This window comes from Xenopus laevis, chromosome 1L (genome assembly GCF_017654675.1).
Source record: "Xenopus laevis strain J_2021 chromosome 1L, Xenopus_laevis_v10.1, whole genome shotgun sequence".
Lineage (NCBI taxonomy): Eukaryota > Metazoa > Chordata > Amphibia > Anura > Pipidae > Xenopus > Xenopus laevis.
This window is the reverse complement of record NC_054371.1, coordinates 113,175,980-113,199,276: the sequence shown is the minus strand read 5'-3', so window position 1 is coordinate 113,199,276 and position 23,297 is coordinate 113,175,980. Positions and strand designations below refer to the sequence as shown.

At 38.2% G+C, this 23,297-nt stretch overlaps 1 protein-coding gene across 4 annotated transcripts in view; it reads right to left on the bottom strand.

The window, feature by feature from the left end:
• The window catches only part of LOC108713007 (cAMP-specific 3',5'-cyclic phosphodiesterase 4D), a 279,849-nt gene that overhangs the window by 162,028 nt on the left and 94,524 nt on the right, over window positions 1-23,297 (bottom strand). The window contains exon 1 of one of the 4 annotated variants that reach the window (XM_041562165.1): window positions 15,069-15,494. The exons of the other annotated variants lie outside the window; for them this stretch is intronic. Within the exon in view, the coding sequence (XP_041418099.1) occupies window positions 15,069-15,298 (230 nt within the window). The 5' untranslated portion in view covers window positions 15,299-15,494. Of the gene's footprint in view, window positions 1-15,068; window positions 15,495-23,297 lie in introns of those variants that run through there. 4 annotated transcript variants of the gene reach the window in all.

The following is a 23,297-nucleotide window of genomic DNA, read 5'->3' as shown; positions in this document are numbered from 1 at the left end:
CCCTAAGAATTTGCATCTTTTTGATCTAATACAGTTTGCTGCAAAAGTGAAGACAAGGCAAATGACAGAAAGAAAAAGAGCAAGAAATACAGATAAAGCCTTAATTAGGCAGATAAATGAGAGCTGTCATTGTTTTTTAAATGGCATGTTTTCAGCTGGATCTCCTGCTATTCATCTTTCTATATTAAAGGCAAGAGGAGTTGCAGAGTTTTGTGGAAGTTACTGGCAGGAGCTCATTCACAAGGACTCTCTGCAGCGTTTATAAACAAAAAAGAAAGTATAATCAGCTGATGAGTGGGCGTCCTGTTTCAATTCAGGCTATATATTTAAAGATAAAGGGCCCTAGCTAACATTTTTGTACCATGTAATTGAACCTTGTGCTTCTGATTAGCTGCCGTGCATCAAAATGGGGCATTTTTCTGCAGGCATATTTACTGAACAATTTCATTTTCCAAGGGATACTCGTTTTTTTTTTTAAAGAGAAGAAAATGAAGAGCAGCTGCTAACATCATTATTTATCTTCTAGATAATTGCCACTTTTACTCTGTTCATAGGCTCTCAGAGGAGGCCGCGCTGTGCAGAAAGGTATGATCATTGTACACAGTGGTAGAAATGACATTTTATAGATCAAAGCCATGACAGACACACTCTAACAATGTATATCTGTCCTGCACTACTAGAAAAAAAACAGTCTGCTGTTCATCCTCTAGCACCCTGCTCAGTACTATTCTGCAACTTAAAATACACCTTTTAACATTTATTGCTTCCAGTTGCATGGAAAAAAAACCCTTGACATGTTCCAGGTCATAATACTAGTGCCCAAGATTTCATTTATGGATCTTTATATAGTGAATAATGTACCCCCTTGTGTAAAATATAAGGACATTACTAGTCAACGACAAGTTCCATGAACATATATACTGTATATAATTCAGACGGCAGCAGATCTGATGTGCTCTCAGCACACAGACCAGGGCGAGACGACAGTGCTATTTGAGCCAAATTTCTCAACTGGGCTAAATGGCAGAAGCCACATTGATTGTTAAATGAATATAACTTAAGCCATTTAAATTTTTCATGAATTATTTATATATAATACACAAAAGCCGTGAATATCTTGTAAATTATATCCTTATAAACGGTGAGTACTGATGTCATCAGTTATAAACGGTGAGTAGTGATGTCATTTCTGTCACATGACTCACTAAAATTTGTGTATTATAATAAATAAAGTACCGCCAGTTGTAAAATATGAGGATATTATAAGTTACCTCGGAGTTCCATGACCTGTATAAAAACACTCGGCCTTCGGCCTCGTGTTTTTATATGGTCATGAAACTCCTCGGTAACTTATAATATCCTTATATTTTACAAGAGGGGGTACTTTATTCACTATATTAAAAAGTCACATTATCTCAATGCAGTCTTTTTATAATAAACACCATGACTTACCATATATTAAACAGTATACCACTGCAATATACAATTACAACTAATCTTACCCGTTTAAAACGAGAATTCAACCCTTAAATTAAAAAACCCAAAGCCCTCTACCCTACATAGACCCCCCTCCCACCTTACCCCCTCAGTGCAGATTCAGGCATCGGAGTTCACGGGCGCCATCTTCTTCTCTTCGGAAATCTTCGGAATGAAACCGGCGACAACTGTGCATGTGCCGAAACTCACGAAAATTGCTGAAGCACCGGTCTCATTAAAAAGATTACCGAAGCGGCTGAAGATGGCTCCTGGGAACTCTCATGCCTGAATCTGCACCGAGGGGTAAGTGAAACGTTAGGGGCATTTGCCCGGGGTAACACTTAGCTGGGGGGGGTCTATGTAGGGTAGGGGTAGGAGTTTAGGGTTGAATTCTCCATTAATAGCGATTTAGACTTTCTCCTCATTAGTGTCTTAGAAATTTTGTTTCAAAGTGTCAAGCTTTTATTGTGAGTAGCAAAATTAGGATTTTTCTCAACAACTGCTTTTGATTTCTGCCTGTGTTTGTGGAAGGTCAAGAATACAAAGCTGTCAACCACAGATGGGAACAGGTGTGTAAGAGATACAGATAATGATTCACAAAAAGAGACTGAGGCAGAAATAATGGGACCTATTACAACAATGGTTAATTTAATCAGAAGGAAGTCTATGAGATCCATATTCATTATAAATGTGCATGTGACATTGTCCTCATTTGTCATATTCTCAGTAAAGCTAGTAAGCCCAGAGCAATTCCGCTTTTAACCTCCTGTCTGTCTGCACCATAGATTTTACGCTCCTTGGTTGATCTTTGATATTGACAGTGCTGCATACTGTCTGGAACACTGTCTGGTCCCCTCAAGATCAAAGAGTGTGGCAGGCAATATGCTAAAGGAATATCTATTTTAACAAACCTAAATAAAAATATTTATTTTTGTGGAACATAAAGAATGAGAAATGTTAAGTGTGCTATCTTGGCAAAATGTCTCCTTTCTCATACCTATTCAGTTTCAAATAATTGCTCTAAAATTTTGGCAAAATAACAAAAATCTATGGCTCATCTGGGCCTGAAAACTTTTATTTTTTGTCTAATTTGGTGAGGCTGGTGTCAGTGGTTTAACTATAGAGGAAGCAGAACCTGTGGTCGCGGGGATCCTAAAACACAGGTTCTACTTCCTCTATAGTTGTTTGAAATCCTCTACAATTGTTTGATACAGACAAATCTTGCTTGAAATCCATTTTTCAAAAGAGCAAAAAGATTTTTTTTATTAACTGTGAAATTTGACATGGTGCTAGTTAATTTCGCAGATGCCCCCAGCCATGTGACTTGTGCTCATCCAATCTTCACTGCTATGTTGCATGTGGGAGCAATATGACCCCTCTCCCTTCCCCCAACAGAACAATGGGAAAGTAACTTGATGGCTCCCTCACACCTGCATTGCTAAATATACCCCCATGCCCACCATGTGGTATGATATGAGAACAGCACTCCATAGTAAAAATCTAAGTCCTGGCTCACCTACAGTAAGTCATGACTCCTCCAGTTACATTGAGTAGGAAAAACAATAGCTTATCTGAAAGCAGTTGCACTGTGAAGTGTTGGCTCTTTCTGAAAGCTCAGGATGGCACCTACACAAATATTTCAGCTAAAAAAATAGATTTAGTGGTTCAGGAATAATATTTGAAATAATAGGATGAATTATCTGCAATGTACAGGCTTTGAGTGCTCTGGTTGAAACCTTACATTTGTGAAGGCAAAGCGAGTGTGGGAGCTGCTTAGCGAGTGTTGCATGTGATTGAAGTGTTGCATGTGAATTAAGTGTTAAGCAGCGTTAAAAACCTTAAGGCGTTGGTGTTTGCTGTGCATGCTGGGAGTGCTGGGTGCAAGGAGGGAGTAAGTGCAAATAACTGACTGCTGTGTGTTATGTGAGTTATCTGACTGAGACAAACAGCTTTTTCTTTTCTCTCTTTGGGGTAAACTAGTTGATACATTAAGTGCATTTACTTTCTTTTTGTGTTTTAGCTTTAGAGGTCTAAGGGGAACATAAAAAAAAAAAAATTTAATAAGGGTTTTTATTTGCTGCTGGTAGCAAATAGCATTTTTTTTTCCTCCTTTCCCTCTTTCTTCTAATTAAGGGGGAGGGGTTAATCAGGTAAATTCTGAACAGGCTTTGAGTGCTCTGGTTGAAACCTTACACTTGTGAAGGCAAAGCGAGTGTGGGAGCTGCTTAGCGAGTGTTGCATGTGATTGAAGTGTTGCATGTGAATTAAGTGTTAAGCAGCGTTAAAAACCTTAAGGCGTTGGTGTTTGCTGTGCATGCTGGGAGTGCTGGGTGCAAGGAGGGAGTAAGTGCAAATAACTGACTGCTGTGTGTTATGTGAGTTATCTGACTGAGACAAACAGCTTTTTCTTTTCTCTCTTTGGGGTAAACTAGTTGATACATTAAGTGCATTTACTTTCTTTTTGTGTTTTAGCTTTAGAGGTCTAAGGGGAACATAAAAAAAAAAAAATTTAATAAGGGTTTTTATTTGCTGCTGGTAGCAAATAGCATTTTTTTTTTCCTCCTTTCCCTCTTTCTTCTAATTAAGGGGGAGGGGTTAATCAGGTAAATTCTGAACAGGCTTTGAGTGCTCTGGTTGAAACCTTACACTTGTGAAGGCAAAGCGAGTGTGGGAGCTGCTTAGCGAGTGTTGCATGTGATTGAAGTGTTAAGCAGCGTTAAAAACCTTAAGGCGTTTAAAACTGAAAAGGTGTTGGTGAGGAATTACATTTGGGAGACTGTAAGTACCCAGTGTAAATATGAGTGGGTTTGCTGGTATTACTCAGTGTGTGTCTTGTCACATGTATGTGGTGTTGGAGCAGCAGTTCCATGCAGTATTTACATGTGAGAGATGTCGGTGGGTTTTCATCTTGGAATCTGAGCTGCAGACTCTAAGGGGTGAACTTGCAGCACTGAGAGCATCGGCAAACGAGGGGGAGGAAAGGAGGCTCGCAGAGCAACCACTGGCAGGGGCTAGTGGAGTGGGGGGAGGAGAAGGGGCAGTGGAGGCTAATGAGGGAGGAAGGTTTGTGACAGTCAAGAGGGGAAGTAGGGGACAGAAGAGTAGGGGGGCTGGTCCACAGTTTGTCCAAAACAGCAAATTCGCCGTTTTGGCTGAAGATGCTGGGGAGGAAAACTCCGAACTGGCGTGTATGGAGCAGGCTGACTCTCGGAGCACCCCGGGAGGCAGTGGCTCTAATACGGGTGGTGGGGGGAGTGCAAGGAAGGAAAGGCAGGTTCTAGTTATAGGGGATTCAATTATTAGAAAGGTGGACAGGGTAATCTGTCGCAAGGCCCCTACATGCCGAACAGTCTGCTGCTTGCCTGGTGCTAGGGTTCGGCATGTGGTGGAACGAGTTGACAGATTATTGGGAGGGGCTGGGGGAGACCCAGCGGTCTTGGTACACATAGGTACCAATGACAAAGTTAGAGGAGGTGGTGAAGTCCTCAAAAATGTTTTTAAAAAACTAGGTTCAAAGCTGAGGGCGAGGACTTCCAAGGTAATTTTCTCAGAGATATTACCTGAGCCACGAGCAACGCTAAGGAGACAGCGGGAGCGTAGGGAGATTAATGCGTGGCTAAAAGATTGGTGTAGGCAGGAGGGTTTTGGGTTTTTGGAGAACTGGGCTGATTTTTCAGTCGGCTACAGGCTCTTTGCTAGGGATGGGCTGCACCTCAATGATGATGGGGCAGCTGTTTTGGGAGAGAAGATGGCTAGAGGGTTGGAGGAGATTTTAAACTAGGTGTGGGGGGGGAGGGTTCAGTAAAAGATTCAGTGGTAGACAGGTTAGATGAGATAGTGGGCAAAGAAAGGGAAAATGGGGGAGGAGATTTGGCTAGGGATACTGTTAAGGATAGGGAGGACCACATGTCATATGTTCAATATGGTGCCAGTATTAAATGTATGTTTACAAATGCAAGAAGTCTGACTGGTAAAATGGGAGAGCTGGAGCTGCTGGTGATGGAAGGAAAATATGATGTGATTGGTGTGGCCGAAACATGGCTGAATGAGTCGCATGACTGGGCAGTAAATATCAGTGGCTATACTTTGTTTCGGAGGGACAGAGGCAATAGAAAAGGAGGAGGGGTATGTCTGTATGTTAGGCAGGATTTAAAAGCTCATATAAAGGAGGAGGTTATGTTAGAAAATGAGGGGCCAGAAGTCGTATGGGTGGAGTTCTTCACCAATTGTAAAGAATCCAGCAAATTAATTGTAGGAGTATGCTATAGACCCCCTAATGTAAGTGAGGAGGAAGAGACAAAGCTCCTAATGCAAATAGAAAAGGCTGCTAGTTTAGGTAAAGTAATGATAATGGGGGATTTTAATTACCCAGATATTGACTGGAGCAACGGTACTGCTAGATCAGTTAATGGGAACAAGTTTATAAACTTATTGCACGACAATTTTTTAGCACAGGTTGTTGAGGAGCCTACCAGAAAAAATGCTATTCTTGATTTAGTGATCTCAAATGACCCAGAACTTATAGCAAATGTGCAAGTCATTGAACCCCTGGGTAATAGTGACCATAATGTTATATCTTTTAATGTCTGGTGCAAAAAACAAAAATATACTGGGGCAACAAAAACCATGAATTTTGCCAAAGCTAATTTTAGTGCCTTGAGGGCTGCCCTACAGAGCATTGATTGGGGCATTAGGTTTTCAGCTAAAAACACAGAACAGAAATGGTTGTCCTTTAAAATGATATTAAATCATTACTGTTCTCAATTTATTCCCTTAAGGACTAAACGTAGAAGCTCTAAGAATCATCCTGTGTGGCTTAATACAGAGGTAAAGATGTTAATGGGAAAGAAGAGAAAGGCATTTAAAAACTACAAATCTGTAGGGACAGAAGCTGCATTTAATGAATATAAACACTGTAATAAATGTTGTAAATCAGCAATCCGGAAGGCTAAGAAAAGAAATGAAGAGTTAATTGCGGTGGAGGTGAAAACTAACCCTAAAAAGTTTTTTAAATATATTAATAGTAAAAAGATGCAGGTTGAGAGTGTTGCTCCATTAAATAATGGTACCAGTATGGTTGTAACAGATACAGATAAGGCAAATGTGTTAAATCAGTTCTTTTCTTCAGTGTATACAATAGAGGAGTCTGGGTTCACAGGCTCACTTAATAACTGCACGAATGGTTCAGCTCAATCTAGTCAGTGGCTGACTCAGGATATGATTCAAAAAGCTTTAATACAAATTAATGTAAACAAGGCTCCAGTCCAGTAGTTCAGTTTTAGACCAGCCCTTATTTCTGATTTTCTCAGATTCTCATCTGGTATGGTGCCTATGGATTGGAGAAAAGCTGATGTTATTCCAATATTTAAAAAGGGATTACGATCTCAGCCTGGCAATTATAGGCCAGTAAGCTTGACATCTGTGGTGGGCAAATTATTTGAAGGCTTGTTAAGGGATCACATTCAAAATTTTGTCCTAATGAATGGCATTATGAGCAACAATCAGCATGGCTTTATGAAGGATAGGTTATGTCAGACGAATTTGATTGCATTTTATGATGTGGTAAGTAAGATTCTGGATAGTGGGGGGGCAGTAGATGTGATCTATTTGGATTTTGCCAAAGCGTTTGATACTGTGCCCCACAAACGACTGCTTTCTAAACTAAGGTCTGTTGGGCTTAATGAAGTCGTTTGCACATGGATAGGAAACTGGCTACAGGATCGGGTACAGAGGGTGGTTGTTAATGGGACATTCTCTACTTGGAGTAAGGTTCTTAGTGGGGTCCCCCAGGGCTCAGTATTGGGTCCACTTTTATTTAACTTGTTCATTAATGACTTAGGGGAGGGTGTTGTAAGTAATGTATCAGTGTTTGCAGATGACACAAAATTATCCAGCCCAATTAATTCCATCCAGGATGTGGCATCCTTGCAACAGGATCTTGACAAACTGGCAATCTGGGCAGCTAAGTGGCAAATGAGATTCAATGTTGATAAATGTAAAGTCATGCACCTGGGATGTAAAAATATCCAAGCCACTTATACCCTTAATGGGACTGCACTAGGCAAATCCATTATGGAAAAGGACCTTGGAGTCCTTGTAGATGATAAACTTGGCTGTAGCAAGCAATGCCAGTCAGCAGCATCAAGGGCAAATAAGGTCTTGAGCTGTATTAAAAGGGGCATAGAGTCACGGGAGGAGGGGGTCATTCTTCCACTGTATAGAGCACTTGTAAGGTCCCATCTAGAATATGCCATACAGTTTTGGTCTCCATCACTCAAACAGGACATTATTATATTAGAGAGGGTACAGAGAAGGGCAACTAAGCTGGTAAAAGGTATTGAAAATCTTAGCTATGAGGAAAGACTCGCCAAATTGGGGATGTTCACGCTGGAGAAGAGGCGCTTAAGGGGTGATATGATGACTATGTATAAATATATAAGGGGATCATATAACAATTTCTCTAATGCTTTATTTACCAGTAGGTCTTTCCAGCTGACACGAGGTCACCCATTCCGATTAGAAGAAAAGAGGTTCCGCCTAAATATTCGGAAGGGGTTTTTTACAGTGAGAGCTGTGAAGATGTGGAATTCTCTCCCTGAATCAGTTGTACAGGCTGATACATTAGATAGCTTTAAGAAGGGGTTGGATGGCTTTTTAGCAAGTAAGGGAATAGAGGGTTATGGGAAATAGCTCATAGTCCAAGTTGATCCAGGGACTAGTCCGATTGCCATTTTGGAGTCAGGAAGGAATTTTTCCCCCTCTAAGGCAAATTGGAGAGGCTTCAGATGGGTTTTTTTTGCCTTCCTCTGGATCAACTGGCAGATAGGTAGTTAATAAACAAAAAAAAAAAAAAAAAAAGGTTGAACTCGATGGACATGTGTCTTTTTTCAACCTTACTTACTATGTTACTATGTTACTATGTAATTTAGTAATACAAAATACACCATATTGCAGTCAGTAATAATGTTGCAGGTACTTGCTTTTCTTTCCTACCCAAAGCACAAGAGCTTAGGGATGATATAATAATCACCTAACTGCAGCTCTCTATCTCAAACATGTCCACTGATTTGATCAGCCATGTAGGTCTAGCAAGCAAATATCCAAAAGGGATCATTTATAACTGCAAGTGCAGTTTTTGGACTTTTTAATTGGCTGCATTCAGTTGTACAATAATCCCATTCATTAACAGCACATCAAGTCCTTGAACTTCCATATCATTGTGCTCTGTTCTGAATTTCAGTATGTTTTGCTATCAACTTAGAGGATCTCTGGAGCTACCACCACCTACAAACCAGGTGGTAGCTCCAGGGTTCCAACAGCAGCCTGCATCAATCAATAAAGCACTGTTTCGCCAATATAATAGTACACAAACATCAATCTCAAGCCAAATTCCAGAAATCACATCAACCCCTTCAACTGTGTCAATTTTGACGCAACGACTGCAATTGCATCAGCACATCTTCCCCTGGCGACTGAAATTATTCTGGAATCATAGGTGGAAAAAAGCTACACTGCAGGTAACAAAACAAGGAGATTGTGCTTGAAACTGTCCTTAGCCCAGTGCACTAGCAGTCATAATGACCCAAAGATTCTTTTGCATAGAGGATCTATGAGTTTTGTGACCTCATCATTTAAAATGCTTTTCTTGTGGCCTGAAATTAGAATTTCAGCTATCTAGCAAGTAAATCTGCTCTTGACAGAATATAACTAGGCACAGCCACATTTATAACAGGACATATCAGGAAATCTTCTACAGAAAGCACAAGAAAAAAATTACAACAAAATGGAATGGAATCAGTTCTAAGATACTAAGAGTAAAAAAAGGACTAAATGTTGTGTTACATAAAATGTTGAGGACAATGTCATATTAACACAGCAGTGGTGGTTATCTAGTGATTGCTGAGCTTTGGATACTTTCAGCGGGATATATAGAAAACCATACTGAAACTTAAAGGAAAAAAACATGTTTTTTATACAACAGGGTCCTTGCATAGGCCGTTACACCAGCAGACTCCCTGTTTGAAAATGAGGTGGATTGTTAATATAATGAAAGACCTAGATCGTTACAAGAAATCTAAATTAATAGCTATTGTGAATGTAAATATGTTCATTCATTTTTATGCTGTTGGGCCTTTAATGGATGACCTCTTGCTCTCTGTATATACTACTGACAGTTCCCAAGAGAGTTTTGCATGGTTCTTAAATTTAATTGTATACTGTGTGTGTCCTTGTTAGGACTGTATTCCACTTATTATTATTATTATTATTATTATTATTATTATTATTAATAACATGTATTTATAAAGCACCAACATATTCCACAGTGCTGTGCATTAAATGGGTTTATTCACTGAACAAAGCAACGCATAACCAATATAAGAGACGGTAGTGATCTATCTGTCCCATTGATCAATACCTCATTCTAGCTATGACAATAGAGCTTGGGAAAGATTTTTACAGTGACATTTATTGCACAGTGTTGATTCTTTTGGACTGAAATGCCAAATTAGGGAAGGTGAAGGCTTTAGTAGTAAAATCTTCTCAGCAGTTTCCCATCTTCTTCTCTGCTGATTCACTGCACATACTCTGGGCTGCTGTCAGTTACTGAGCTTAGGACTGATTTACTATATATATATATATATATATATATATATATATATATCTATATATATATATATATATATCTATATATATATATATATATATCTATATATATATATATATATATCTATATATATATATATCTATATATATATCTTGTGGTAGAGTGACTAGTTCACTCTAGCCTTTAATTTCTCCCCAAGTACTGAGATAGGCTCCAGGAAGGGAGTTATTAAACAGAGAATCAGAGCTCTGTTTAAATACTTTGGTAGCCAGGGACTCCATTCCGCAGATCCAGTCCAGAGATTGGAGTTCACCTTCCACAGGAAAGCTGTCCTGTGGAAAGGCTATTTAAACTTAATTAGAATGGGAGAGTGTGTCTCTCAACAGGGCATAGCAGGTAGGAGACCTGGCTGTGTTAGGTACTTCCAGAGGAGCTGGGAGTGCTGCCTGTTACTACAAGAAGCAGAGGGAGCCCGTGACTCTCACAGAGAGTATTGTGAGGAAGCCAGGAGGGTGAATATTACCTGGGAGAAAGTCCTGTGAGTACAGGGGTGAGCCAAACTATTTGTTGTGCTGGTTGTCCACAAGGGGCCCAGTCTAGTCAGGGACTGCTTCAAAGTGTGAAGGTAGTGCCCAGTGGGCTAGGTTTTATTTTTATGATTTATATTTTGTATCCTGAAAATGGTCACCCCTGTGTGTGCATTATTGACGGTGTGTGTTGAAAAGTTGTAAAATAAACCTGTGTTTTCCTTGAAGAAGCTGTGTGTCCCTGTCTTTCTGCTCCTTTGTCCTATGCTGCCTGCTCACCATTGACTAATCCCCCTAAAAGTTACGTGTTCAAGCCGCCAGCTTGTCACAATATAAATATAAATAAATATATATATATATATATATATATATATATATATATATATATATACACAGTATATATAATGGTACTCTAATCTGTAAAAGAGATCAGAGATGACTATTTCATTATGCAAATTTAATCATAACTAACTTAAAGGAGATCTGTCATCCCGACTTAAACAGCTGTACAATAAAAGTAATTTTCAAAATAAACATGAAACCCAAATTATTTTTGTTATTAAAACATTCATACCTGTTATAAGCTCATTTAAAAGTATTCAATGGCAATCATATTTTGCCTGCCCCTCCTATATGCCTTAGGCATAGAGGCGGGGCAGGCAATTGCTTTCACTTTCCATTCAGCACTTCCTAAATTTCATTGCACTTCCCACACTCTGCCTCCCTCTTAACCATCTAGTTGAGTAGCCAAAATGGCACCTGCCTGCTTGCTGTGATTGTGAATTCCAAGACAAAAAAAAAAAAGATCTAAATATTTTTTGTGTAGCGTTTATTTTGCTTGAATAGCATCATAAAATAGGATTTGGAATTCTCTCTTAAGGTGACAGGTCCCCTTTAAGCACAGCACTTTAAGAAACTAAGCTTGCAGCAGTAGCTAAGAATTAAGATTGCTCCATTAATCACAGTTCTCTTCATTATTTGCTAGAGTCAGCTATACATCCAAGGCTGCCAGTGGCCAACAAATTTTTCTGGCTGGTGCCAAAGCAGAAACTGGATAGGTTTCTAACTAATCACACCAAGTACCAAGAAGAAAAAATTGGAACAAAATTATTTTGGAAATAGTAGCAACCATTGCCCACAAGAACATATGTTGCAGGAATGAAATGGGTTACCTAGCACTAAATCTAGTGCCATATTTTTAGAACCACATATGGTATTTTTATATATAAAGAGGAATATTTTGTACAGCACTGTACATTGTATTTCCATTTTTAAGCAAATAGGATTGTGTACAGCGTCTCCATCTGCATTTCATCATTTCCCTCTCCCAGACCCCCCCCCAAAAAAACAACCAAACAAAAAAACAGATTAACAAGGGGCTATTTCACAATTTGAGGCTAGATTTTTATAAGAATGTTGTCATGCAAAAGGTCTTAGTGGAGGCCACTATTTAGCTCAAGAAATAACAAGAAATTGTTTTTTTTGTGATAAAGATAGTAGGCAGCTTATGGTAAACAAGGGGGTATGGTTACCATTAGGCCTCTGCTGAACTGCAGCTCCCAGAATGCACTTTATTAATATGTAAATTACATTTACATTTAAATCATTCAGAAAGGGTTAAAATATGCTGCCACTTAAAATCACTTTAAATGAACAACTAACCAAGTAAAAAATTAAGGTTTTGCCATTTATCTTCTACTCATTAATTCTTCTGAATGGCGCTTCCTGCTTATTTGTTTAACTGTCTTTATTAGTAGCTATTTTACCACTTCAAAAGAAAAAAATGCATTTTACAAGAAAGATGTTAAGTCCCTTACATCCCAGTGTTTTATTTTCTCAGCATTAAAATTAAGACTTTTTAAGCTCTATGACATCATATATTATTTTAGTTCAATCACTTCCAATGAAACAGTACAAAACCTACACATTCTAGTTCATTGCCATCAGCTTCTAGTAACTCAGCATTTTGCAATAATAATATTACAAATAGGATTTACAAAAAATCAACAAACAAAGGTTATGGTATGACAATGTGGTTATGGTATGACAATAAAATATGTGAAGTTATTGTTAGTGGATGTCTCAGAGGGAGACCAGCATTCTAAAAATACTACAGCCCTACAAGAATAACCGGTTATGTTTATGGATATTACAGTCAGACTTATGGTCCTTCAACTGTTCATGAGATATAAAATCTCATAAACTTTTATGGAGTCATTAGCATTATTTTTTAGCGTCTAAAGGGTCGCAGCACTGATATAAATTGTTACGGGTGTTGTTGTGGCAAAGACTTATCCCCTCTCCTATAGGTGCAATCGTCACTAATCAGAGTCAATGTGATAGTGGTGAATTACTGAGCTCTTCTACTCTTTTACTAAATTCAATGGAGCTCCAGTATGTTCATATACAGTAGCTGAGCCTATGTGGGCCTCCATATTAGACAGCTCTGATTAGAACACCATTTAAGTTGATTGAGGCCAGTGTTAAAAACAAGACTCTCTTATCACAACATCATAGCTGTGAATTCCTCCTAGTGAATTTCTGTAGCCTAGAGCTTGCATTTAATTTTATTTGAATGTATGTACAGTACTGTATTTTAATGACGGATATGCAGGAGGAGTAATGACACTGGAATCAAACCAAAGCTTGTCTGGTTTATTATCTAGTGGTTTTAACATATACAGTAGATAACAGACATTCAGTATGGCTAAGGCAAACTACTTCATACTTGGAATAATGGTATGCACAGTCTTAGGCACACATTTAGCACTGGCTACAAAATTCCCTTCAGAGGGAACTATAAATATATATTAAATAATATTTATTAGCACATGGCTTCAAGATCTGCAACAAACAGGTCTGTTTGTTGCAGATCTTGAAGCCATGTGCTAATAAAGGCTTTTTAGACTATTATCTTCATTGGAGCTGTGTCATATATTGGAATCCTATTTGTGTGTCACCATCATATATATTTATAGTTCCCTCTGAAGGGAATTTTGTAGCCAGTGCTAAATGTGTGCCTAAGACTGTGCATACCATTATATACTTTGTGAAGTCGGTTGGACAGTGGGCCACTGGACACGTGCACCGCCTGAATCATTAAGAGGTTAATAAGTGGGTGAGTGCTGACTACAAAAAGCTTATTTGGACACACAAATAGGGGCAAGTTAAAGTTATGGCAAAAAAAACACATGAACGCTCAAAGACAGCGCAGATATGAATATGCATATGTATTTTTCACAACTTTATAATAATGTGACAAACAGCCTGGATTTTAGGTCCCTCCATCCTATTTCTCACAGCACCTATTTTTTTCTGTCGCATATGTTTGATACACTGAAATGTTATAAAATGGTGTACCTAAATATAATCACACGCACACACAAAAATCAGATAATGTGCCCCAGAAAACAAGGACAAAATAAGAAGCTTCTGTTTAATTAAACACTCTTTACAGTACAGACAAGACATGGTATAAGTAATAAACATATTCTCCCTGTGCTATAAGCAAGCCAGACTTCACCCAGAACTTAATCTTCCACAGCTGCACTGATCTGATACATAAACTTCATCATACCTGGTGTACAGTAAAATAAAAACAGCTAGTTCCATCTTTAACTACATGGGCACCTGTCCGGATCTATCCTGTGCACTTATTTTTATCCCCTATTTTATAACATTTTGTTCTTTAAATTTAGTGATCGTTAAGATTTATTTTTTGGAACATTTTCCTCCCATACTCCAGAAATGAACCGACTGGTTAAGTGGCTCCTGACAGAGTTCCACCAGGTCAGGGACACTGTGAATGATGTATAATCTCTGTAAAGTGCTATATAATGTAAAGACTATAATAATAGCTTTGTAGCAAATTATAATATATTTCCCACTAGTATTTGAGAACCCTGCAGTTTATTTTTCATGAATGGGAAAACCTTTGACCTGATGCTGATGAGCCAGTGTCATTAAACTTTTGGGTGATTTAATCCTATGTACTACCACCAATCTGGTACTGAAATAGTCAATAATATATTTTATCCCTCAATTTTAACGACGTCACTACCCAAAAGGCCAGTTGCTACAACTATTACAAGTAATAAAGTGAATTGTAATATATTCAAACACAGAAATCCAAATGCACTTATAAGCTTGAAGCTCTATTACATTGCCTGAATGTAATAATTAAGCTGATATTTTTTGCATTGACCCAAAGAACAGATCCTGTTTCAAAACCAGGTTGCTTCAGTATATACTGCAAAAGATAAGTGCCTTGCAGGTACTGCTGCTCATCCTTATAAGCAATGTAATGTTGTAATACTTCTGCATAAAATACTGTTGTTGTCACAAGTGTGCTAACTTACACAAAAAACAATTATTCCTCAGATTAATTTTTCCCTAAAAATGTAGTGCACTGACAAGCACTGCAGAACACAAAGGGTTAGCCATTTCCCTAGTGATCTTACCGCCTGTGGAAAGAAGATGGCCAGGACATTCTTGGTTTCTTGAGCCCAGGACGGTGCTTGTTTTCCATTGCCCGGCTGTACAAGTACTTGTCGGTATCTGAATGGTACCTCTGCTTTATCCTTATGTGAGTCCGAGGCTGTCTCCACAAATGTTTTGGTGGCTTGGCCATACCAGCACCTTCTCTGCTCAGAGCAGTGCATATTATCGGCTCAGAGCTTATTAAGTCCATTTTCACAATCTCTTTTTTATTCAAAGAGAATACAGCAAAGGTCCATAGAGATGCATCAGATCTGCTCCCCCTTCAGAGACGGTTCTACAGCCAGAGTAGCCCGTCTTCTGTCTTTGATAAGAATAAGGCAAGTCAGAACTGAATAAATGGCATGCAAGTCCTTTCCAAAGGCTAATTTGGTGAGATGACAGTGGCAGAGCTGGAACTCTGTGCTTTGTAGGAGAAGTGTTCTCTGATCAGCAGGTAGTAGCTGAACTAAAAAAAAAAAGAGGTGGTGCTGACACTCCCAGCTGTCCATAGAACAGAGTGCAGCTATACAAAATCAGTTATTCAAGCTTTGCATAAAGGAGGGGGCAGAGGGTGAGTGGAAGATTCTGTGATAAGGGCTGCAGTTCTCAGTAATGTGAGACAGGAGCTGCCCAGATTCTCTGATATAGAGGAGAGAGAAGAGAAATAAGCTGTCCAGGGAGGTAAGTGCTGAAATCAGTAGCTGAACAGGGAAAGCAGAAGGAGCTATCCAATGGGGGAAGTCCTAAAACTTAACTACACTGGAAACCCAACAAGATTTAGAACATTATCACAGTAAAACACGAAATACAACACTCACAAAAGTACAAGTTTTCAAAAGCTGCAGTAAAGAGCCATTACTAACAGTGCTGGAAGAAGAATGATTAGACTTCTCTTCTAAGAAAGAAACATGTCTGTAGGATAAGACAGTTCTTGATCTTTCAGTATCGTCTCCAAAAAAATCCTGACACACTTGACATGTGTAGCAGAGCTGCTATCGAGACATCTAGGGAGCAGAATGCAAGTGTCAGAGCAGCAATTCCCTGGCAGAGGGTACTGTCAGAAAACGAAACGGCGACATTAAACTGGCAGCTTATAAGGCAGTTTGAGTCATCTAGACAAAGAGGAGGGAGTAGGAGACTGTTTAAGTGGCATTACAGGAACCTTTGAAGTGAATGGATTGAATTGTTATTATAACAGCAATCACTTTTCTCTATCTATTTGTAGGATAGCTGTATCTATCATCTATCTATCTATCTATCTATCTATCTATCTATCTATCTATCTATCATCTATCTATCTATCTATCTATTCTAACTTTACCTGATTGCCCTCTGCCACACTGGTAGCAAGCACTCTCTACCTATAATACACTATACAGTGAAGGAATATATACACGGTACAGTATACGTTGAAGAAAGCAAAAGCTTTTTCCAATGGACAGCAAAGAGTTTCAGGACGCAATATTAGATTTAAAACCATTCTACCATTTTCTATTAACACTGCACTGCACTGCACTGCAGGCACAATTCACTGGAACCCAAGAATGCTATTTTATCTCAGTAGGGATCCCTACCATTCAATACCTCCTTATGAATAGTACTTTTTAAAGCACTAACTTGCAGGATTGTATTTTAGCAAGTCCCAGAACATTGACTCATTAACAGTCTCTGCTAGTCCTAACTCAGTTCCGGTAAAACGGTTAGTAAAGGTTTCAACAAACTGACACCAATTGCCTGAAACAATCATACATTAGTTACTCCTCTATATAACTCATTGTTTGTTCTTTACAAAGCACTTCGTGTAGCACTTTACATGTTTAATCCTTCACATGAGTCCTTGCTCTGCTGAAGCTTACAATCTAATTTCAATAAATTTTTAGAACCAGTTATCTTTGCACTGTGTTTGGGACAGTGGGCAGGAGAAACACACAAAACCATGGGGAAATATACAAACGGTACATAGACTGAACTCAGTTCAGAACTGAACCAAAGACCGCAGCTTTGAACATAATGTTTAGCAAAATGTACCAGTATGCTTAATAACTGATAGATGAAAGGCACAGTTAAAACATGCCTACATGGCTTAGGGTAGATATATGATTTATATAAAGCAAGACAATGGTTTCATGAGTTATGTTTCTGTGTAGAAACTGTGTATATGCCCGATGCAGAAATAAAGACTTTAGACATGAGATAAAATGCCATAGTTGGCCATAGACGCAAAGATCCGATCGTTCGAATCCTCAAAAAATTGAACTTCCCCATCTCCAGACCTGCCACTAACCTTTCAGATCAAATAAAGTAGAAAAGGACAGATCAGCCGATGTTCTGCCCCTACAGCAATCGTACAAAAGTTATGTCCGACAAAAGCTAGTGACAGTCTACCATTGAAAATCGTCCGATCGGCAATACATGCAGAGATATTATCGACAGCCGACAAAAAAATGTCGGGACTCTCCACACATGGCCCGAAAATCGTACAAATCGAGGATTCGTACGATAGGATCTTTGGTTCTATGGCCAGCTTTATGCTGTTGGTAAGTAGTGTGCATTCTGTACTTCTGTTACAACCAGCAGCCCAGTATGAAAAGATGGTGCTGCTTCTACAATGATGTACTCAGTCTGAGGCATTTTAATTAGGTGCTGGCTTAGAGGGCCGTGTCCTTTTGTATGAGAGGTTCTAACAGCCTGTGTTCATACAGCCTCCTCACCTCATTACTGTACTATTTACGATAAGATTGTAAAACAGAGAAAGCAGCAGCAGCCTAGAGATAAGGTGCAAGCAATGAGATGGAGGGATCTCAGAAAGGGGCAGCAGGCAAAGAGCTTGACGAGACGCAAGTGAGAGAGAGAGTTGGTGATGAATGGAAATACGAAAGAATAATAGCAAAGGGAACAGAGGAATTGATATAATAGACTGCAGTTTCTTTCCACTCTAGCCAGTTTTTAGTCTGTTTAGTGTGGTTGCATTAACCCCTTCAGCGGACAAACACAATGAAGCATCATGTTACGCAACTATTGATATACTTATTCATTTTCAGTGGGAGTGAGGGGCATAATCCTTTGCAATCTGCATTGCAGCTTTTAAAGAAGGGAATATACATAAGCAAGGATAAGGTGCTGTGATCTGTAAACTTCTTTGTTCTAAAGGTCATGTGACTTTAAAGCTACTTCAATAATACATATACAGGGAACAGTAGCTCTTAGCCTACATGAGTGATGTAACATTTATAAGAGAACATCTCTTCTAATGTTACATTATGTCAGTACAGAGGTCGGATAATAATATTAGATTCCTGATATTAATGTTAATTTGTGGAGCAATTTGAGGATGAGTGTTTCCTGCTTTCCTTGCCTGACTTCTTCTTTATATATGAACACTGCATTCTAAATGAAGTGCTGCTTACAGATCAGTATGGTGAATTTCTAATAGTGTTAAAAGAAAATAGGAGCAATGATACAAAAAAACTGGAAAAAGAATGCAATTAATTGACAAAGAGCACAGTTGCCTAATCTGCACAAGGGATTTAAATTCAAATTTAACACATTTATTTGATATCCCTTTCATAGATAACTATACAAAATATACATGAAGTCTAATCCATTTAAGAAGATAAACATGGATATACAAAAAAGGATTGACATTTACGCCCCACCCATGCATTTATATCAGCAGCAGTCCTTCATGGCAATCCTGTAAATGGTTTAGTAAACCTGATGAGCATTATCTCCACCTGCTACCAACGACCAATATCTCTCATACAAGCTTATCTAGAAAAATATATGATAATGTTCCCATGTGGATAATTCGTTTTTTTACTGAGCTGGCTGAATATTTGTGTGCATGTTTATCAATAGTCTGTACAATCTGCATCCAACATGATCTAAATATTTGGTCTGAGGGCACAATGACACACACGTTGGACTGTGTCCCTTATCATTAGACTCCATGGTCTATGGTCCCTTATGGTTGCCATACACAAACCAATAAAAGCTGTCAACTCAGTCCCAGACTGTGATCTGGCCAAAAATGTTCCCGTCCGTCAAGGACCACAAAGCCACATTGGCGAGCTCATCTTCTGATAAGCCTGTAGGCTCCTCCATAAGTGTGATTGATTGATTAATCTTCAAAAGATGTAATGGTCAATATCAATGTCAGGCTGCAAATAGAGCCCTGCTTTTAGAAAATGACTCTTCTGTACCCAGTCAAGTAGCACAGGGATTCCTAGAAGGTAAGACTTACTTTTTATTTCAGAACAAATATGATGGGGCATGATTCTTTAGAGCAAGAACACTTTGCTTTGGCAAAAGATGACAGGGAAGGGATCACATGCAATAGGAGGCACTTCTACAGGAGGCTTGGGAACCCCAGTGCATATCTCTCTTATCTTCCCCACCAAAGCCAATACCCTTGTCTAATTGCTTAACAGGCAACCCGTCACTCTTTAATTCAAAGATATACTCATTTAATTATCTAAACTTCAAAAAATTATTGGATGAAAAAGAATGACACAAAGTTGTGTCTTCTATTTCAATTTTGTTACTAATTAATCCAGACTGAATATTTACATCGGCAAAGATTATTTGCTTTCAGGTTTTTCAGATGCACAATCGTCCTATTACTATTAGTTATAATAACATTATAATACAGAAACACAATAATAACTTGTAAAATAATCTTGATAAAAGTTTTTCATGTCACATAAAGCACTTAACTTTGTATGTTATAGGAAATTATTTGCCTGCTGCTTTAAAATATAAGGATATTAGATGTAAACCCAAATTTCCATAATCTGTGTTTTGTGGCCTAGTACATTGATACCACTGTGGTACTGTGACTGTGACTACTGTAGTAAGTTCATGGGTAGTTTTCTTTTCTTAGTTTACTTGTTTTATTTGTGGGTGTTTACATTATCTTCATATTTAAAAATGCAGTCCATTAGCAAAACTTGGTCTGTCCTTTCTCAATATATCATGCAGTATAGACTGCCAAATTGACTTGAGTGACTCATCAAATGATGCAGCCTTTTTTATGTGTTTGCTACAATTCCCTTTAGAAAATGCATTACTCAACATTGCTACTTGTAAATGAAAATGTATATTCGTAATATTTGTTTATACAAATATTTTGGTGCAGTGCCGAACTGAATGTTTGGGAAGATTCTACTTTGCAAATAATACTTTGGCAATTTTTTTTTTTAGAATATATTTTTTTAAATAAACCAAACAGACTTATGCAGGTCAATTCCCCTTGAAAGGTATTTTTGTAAGACCTTTAATGTTGTTTTATTTAATTCCATATGTCCCATGTAATTGTTTTGCTTTTGCTGAAAATTAGAGATGCAGAGATGCAGAACCCAGTATTTGGTTCTGGATTCAGGCCTTTACAGCAGGATTCAACAAAATTCAAGTTCCTGCCCGAACTGAATCTGAATCCTTAAAATCCCGTGCCTTTTCCCTATACACACAAGGATGTATTTTCACCCAGTTCTTTTTAACCATTTTTTACCCTAATTTACATATACAAATTAGGGTCCTGATTTGGTTCAGGATATTCAGCCTATTTCAAAAACAGTGTATTCAGTACATCCTTACTGAAAATGCAAACAATGCAGATGTTTCTGTGGTATCTTTTACTAATTATTAAAGATTGTTGTTTTATGTATATGTTATGTAATAAATGGCATGGCTTAACTATATTTTGGCCTGGTCTCTTTACACTACAGCAGCACAAATGCAACATATTTACCCCCCCCCCCAAACACACAGAGTTCACAAACTGATTATTCCACAATGGATATTCAGGCTATAAAATAAACAGAATCTAATTTTACATATATCAAGCTGTAATGTACTACACATCAATTCCAGTTTCCTTCCAACATTCTATCTCTTGTAAAAACGGTGTCAGACAGAACTGCATGCCGCTAAGTTGCCCAAAGCAAATAATTGATCTGAAATGTCCAATAAATGCTTTGTAGTTTTAATTTAACCTTGGCACCAGCCTGTTGCAATACTTGTCTTGCACTTGGAAGAGGAGGTGGCAGCACTTATTGATTCAAATACCAGTCAATCAAGTCCATTAAATACTTAAAATAATAAATACCTGAAGGATGAATAATTACATTGGAAACTGTCAGTATAATCCTCCATGTGCATTGCGGCTGCCAGGCTCTATACCATATATTCTGTGGGTTTCCAAAAGGGCTGTTCTGGGTCTCTACCACCCAGAAACCTTTACCGCTGCAATGCGCCTCTTATACCACCAAGATAATGCCCTTCACATGCTCTTCACCTTCTTATGTGCCTTTGCACCATTTACGGGTTGACAAACTTTTTTTGTAATTTATGTGACATTTTGTGCCTGTAACATACTCTACTGTCTGCTTCCCAAGTGGTTGTCCATGTCCTACGTTCTATCCATTCGATCCAATGGATCCAATAACGTTATATTAATTGTGTGTTTGTTATGAATACAATTTGACACATATTATTTATGTATTTCTGCAGTGAGTACATATAATGTTGGCATGGCGTGACATTAAAATGTACTGGACAAGCCGGCTGGACAGAATAATCTTTTATTCTCTATGCTACCTTCAGTGCATTATGGCTGATAATGTATTAATAGTCAAATTAGGAAGCATAACAAAACAAAAGTGAGTATTCCATGAGGAAAAAAGCAAATCTATGAGAGGAACACACTGTGAAGACACAGAGATTATACAATGGTGCACAGAACAAGCATCGGGTCATCAGAGACCGACTCTGCCATCCTTGTCTCTCTCCTGCTTCTCAGCAAGATCTATTCCAATTAAAACTGCATTCTGTGGTGCGTCAATAGATTATACAGTTGTGAGTCTTGCTCATGGTCTGGTAATGGTGTCAAGGAGAGGCAACTCTCTAAAGACTAATTTTGGAGAAACAAGGCACTTACTACTGAAGGGCTTGTGTGCCATCTCAAATCCTGTCATTAAAGGGTATTTATAATGCAAGCACATGCACTTTATTTACTATACGCCTAGCCACAAAACACAGAGTCCTCTCCCAGTACACACAAAAGCTAGTATACAATTGTACTAGTGTATTCCAATTAGTTTGTAACCCACAGCTAGATAGCATCTGGCACATGATGCATATATTTATAGTGGTCTAAAGGGGTGGTGTAACTTTTATTATGTTATAGAACTGCCAATTCTAAACAACTTTTCAATTGGTTTCCATTATTTATTTTTTTATAGTTTTATAGTGCATAAAAGCACAAATGTTTGGGCAGGGCCCAGGTTGTAGTTTTCCCTGTAATGTGTCTTTGAAATATTGCTCATGTTTGCTCCTAACATGGAGGATCTATAGCTCAAGCCTCTGTAGTATCCATCCTCGAATAACATTCTCCTGAGTGGTTTTTCATTAAGTAGTAAGCAGTCCCTTTTCTCCTGAAAAAACTATACAATTCTGTCTGCTGTGGGATCAACATTCTTCATTCTTATTTTGCTCTAGGTCCCTTACTGTTTGAACATTCCCACTTGATTAATAACATAGAAGTTCCTATTGCGTCTCTTTGGGATGATGCATTTTTCTTTCATACTTTGCTATTATGGTTCATTCCTTTTCTTAGGTGGCTGTGTAATTTGCTAGTGTGCATTTAAGATCAATCTTGTGAAATATAGACAAAATACTGCAGGGTAAGAATTGTGGTCTGCTGGCAATTATTAATCATGGCAACAAATGCATTTTCAGCTAACTGAAAAAAGGAAAGGGGGATCTGTAGATGTATATGTGGAGACTGACTTATTTTAAAGAAGCAATTTCAGGCAATGTGTGTTGCAGTTACATAGAAATGAATGCTATAACATCTTAAAATGATATTTTCAAGGGGATCTTTGATGCAGTATTTGTAGTGCTTGCAAAATGCAAATGCTCAACTCTTTTTGCTTAAAAAGTGTGATTCCAAGCAACTTTTCCCAATATAGTTATGGGATCCATTATCTGTAAATCCATTTTCCAGAAAGCTCTGAATTAAGGGAAATCCATCTCCTATAATCCATTTTAACCAAATGATTACATTTAAAAAAAAAATGTTTTTGCAGACATTTTGGAGATCCAAATTACGGAAAGTTTCGTGATCTAGAATACCCCAGCTCCCAAGTATTCTGGATAACAGGTCCCATACTACTTTTCAGTGCAACTACATTTACAAATAACTTTAAACC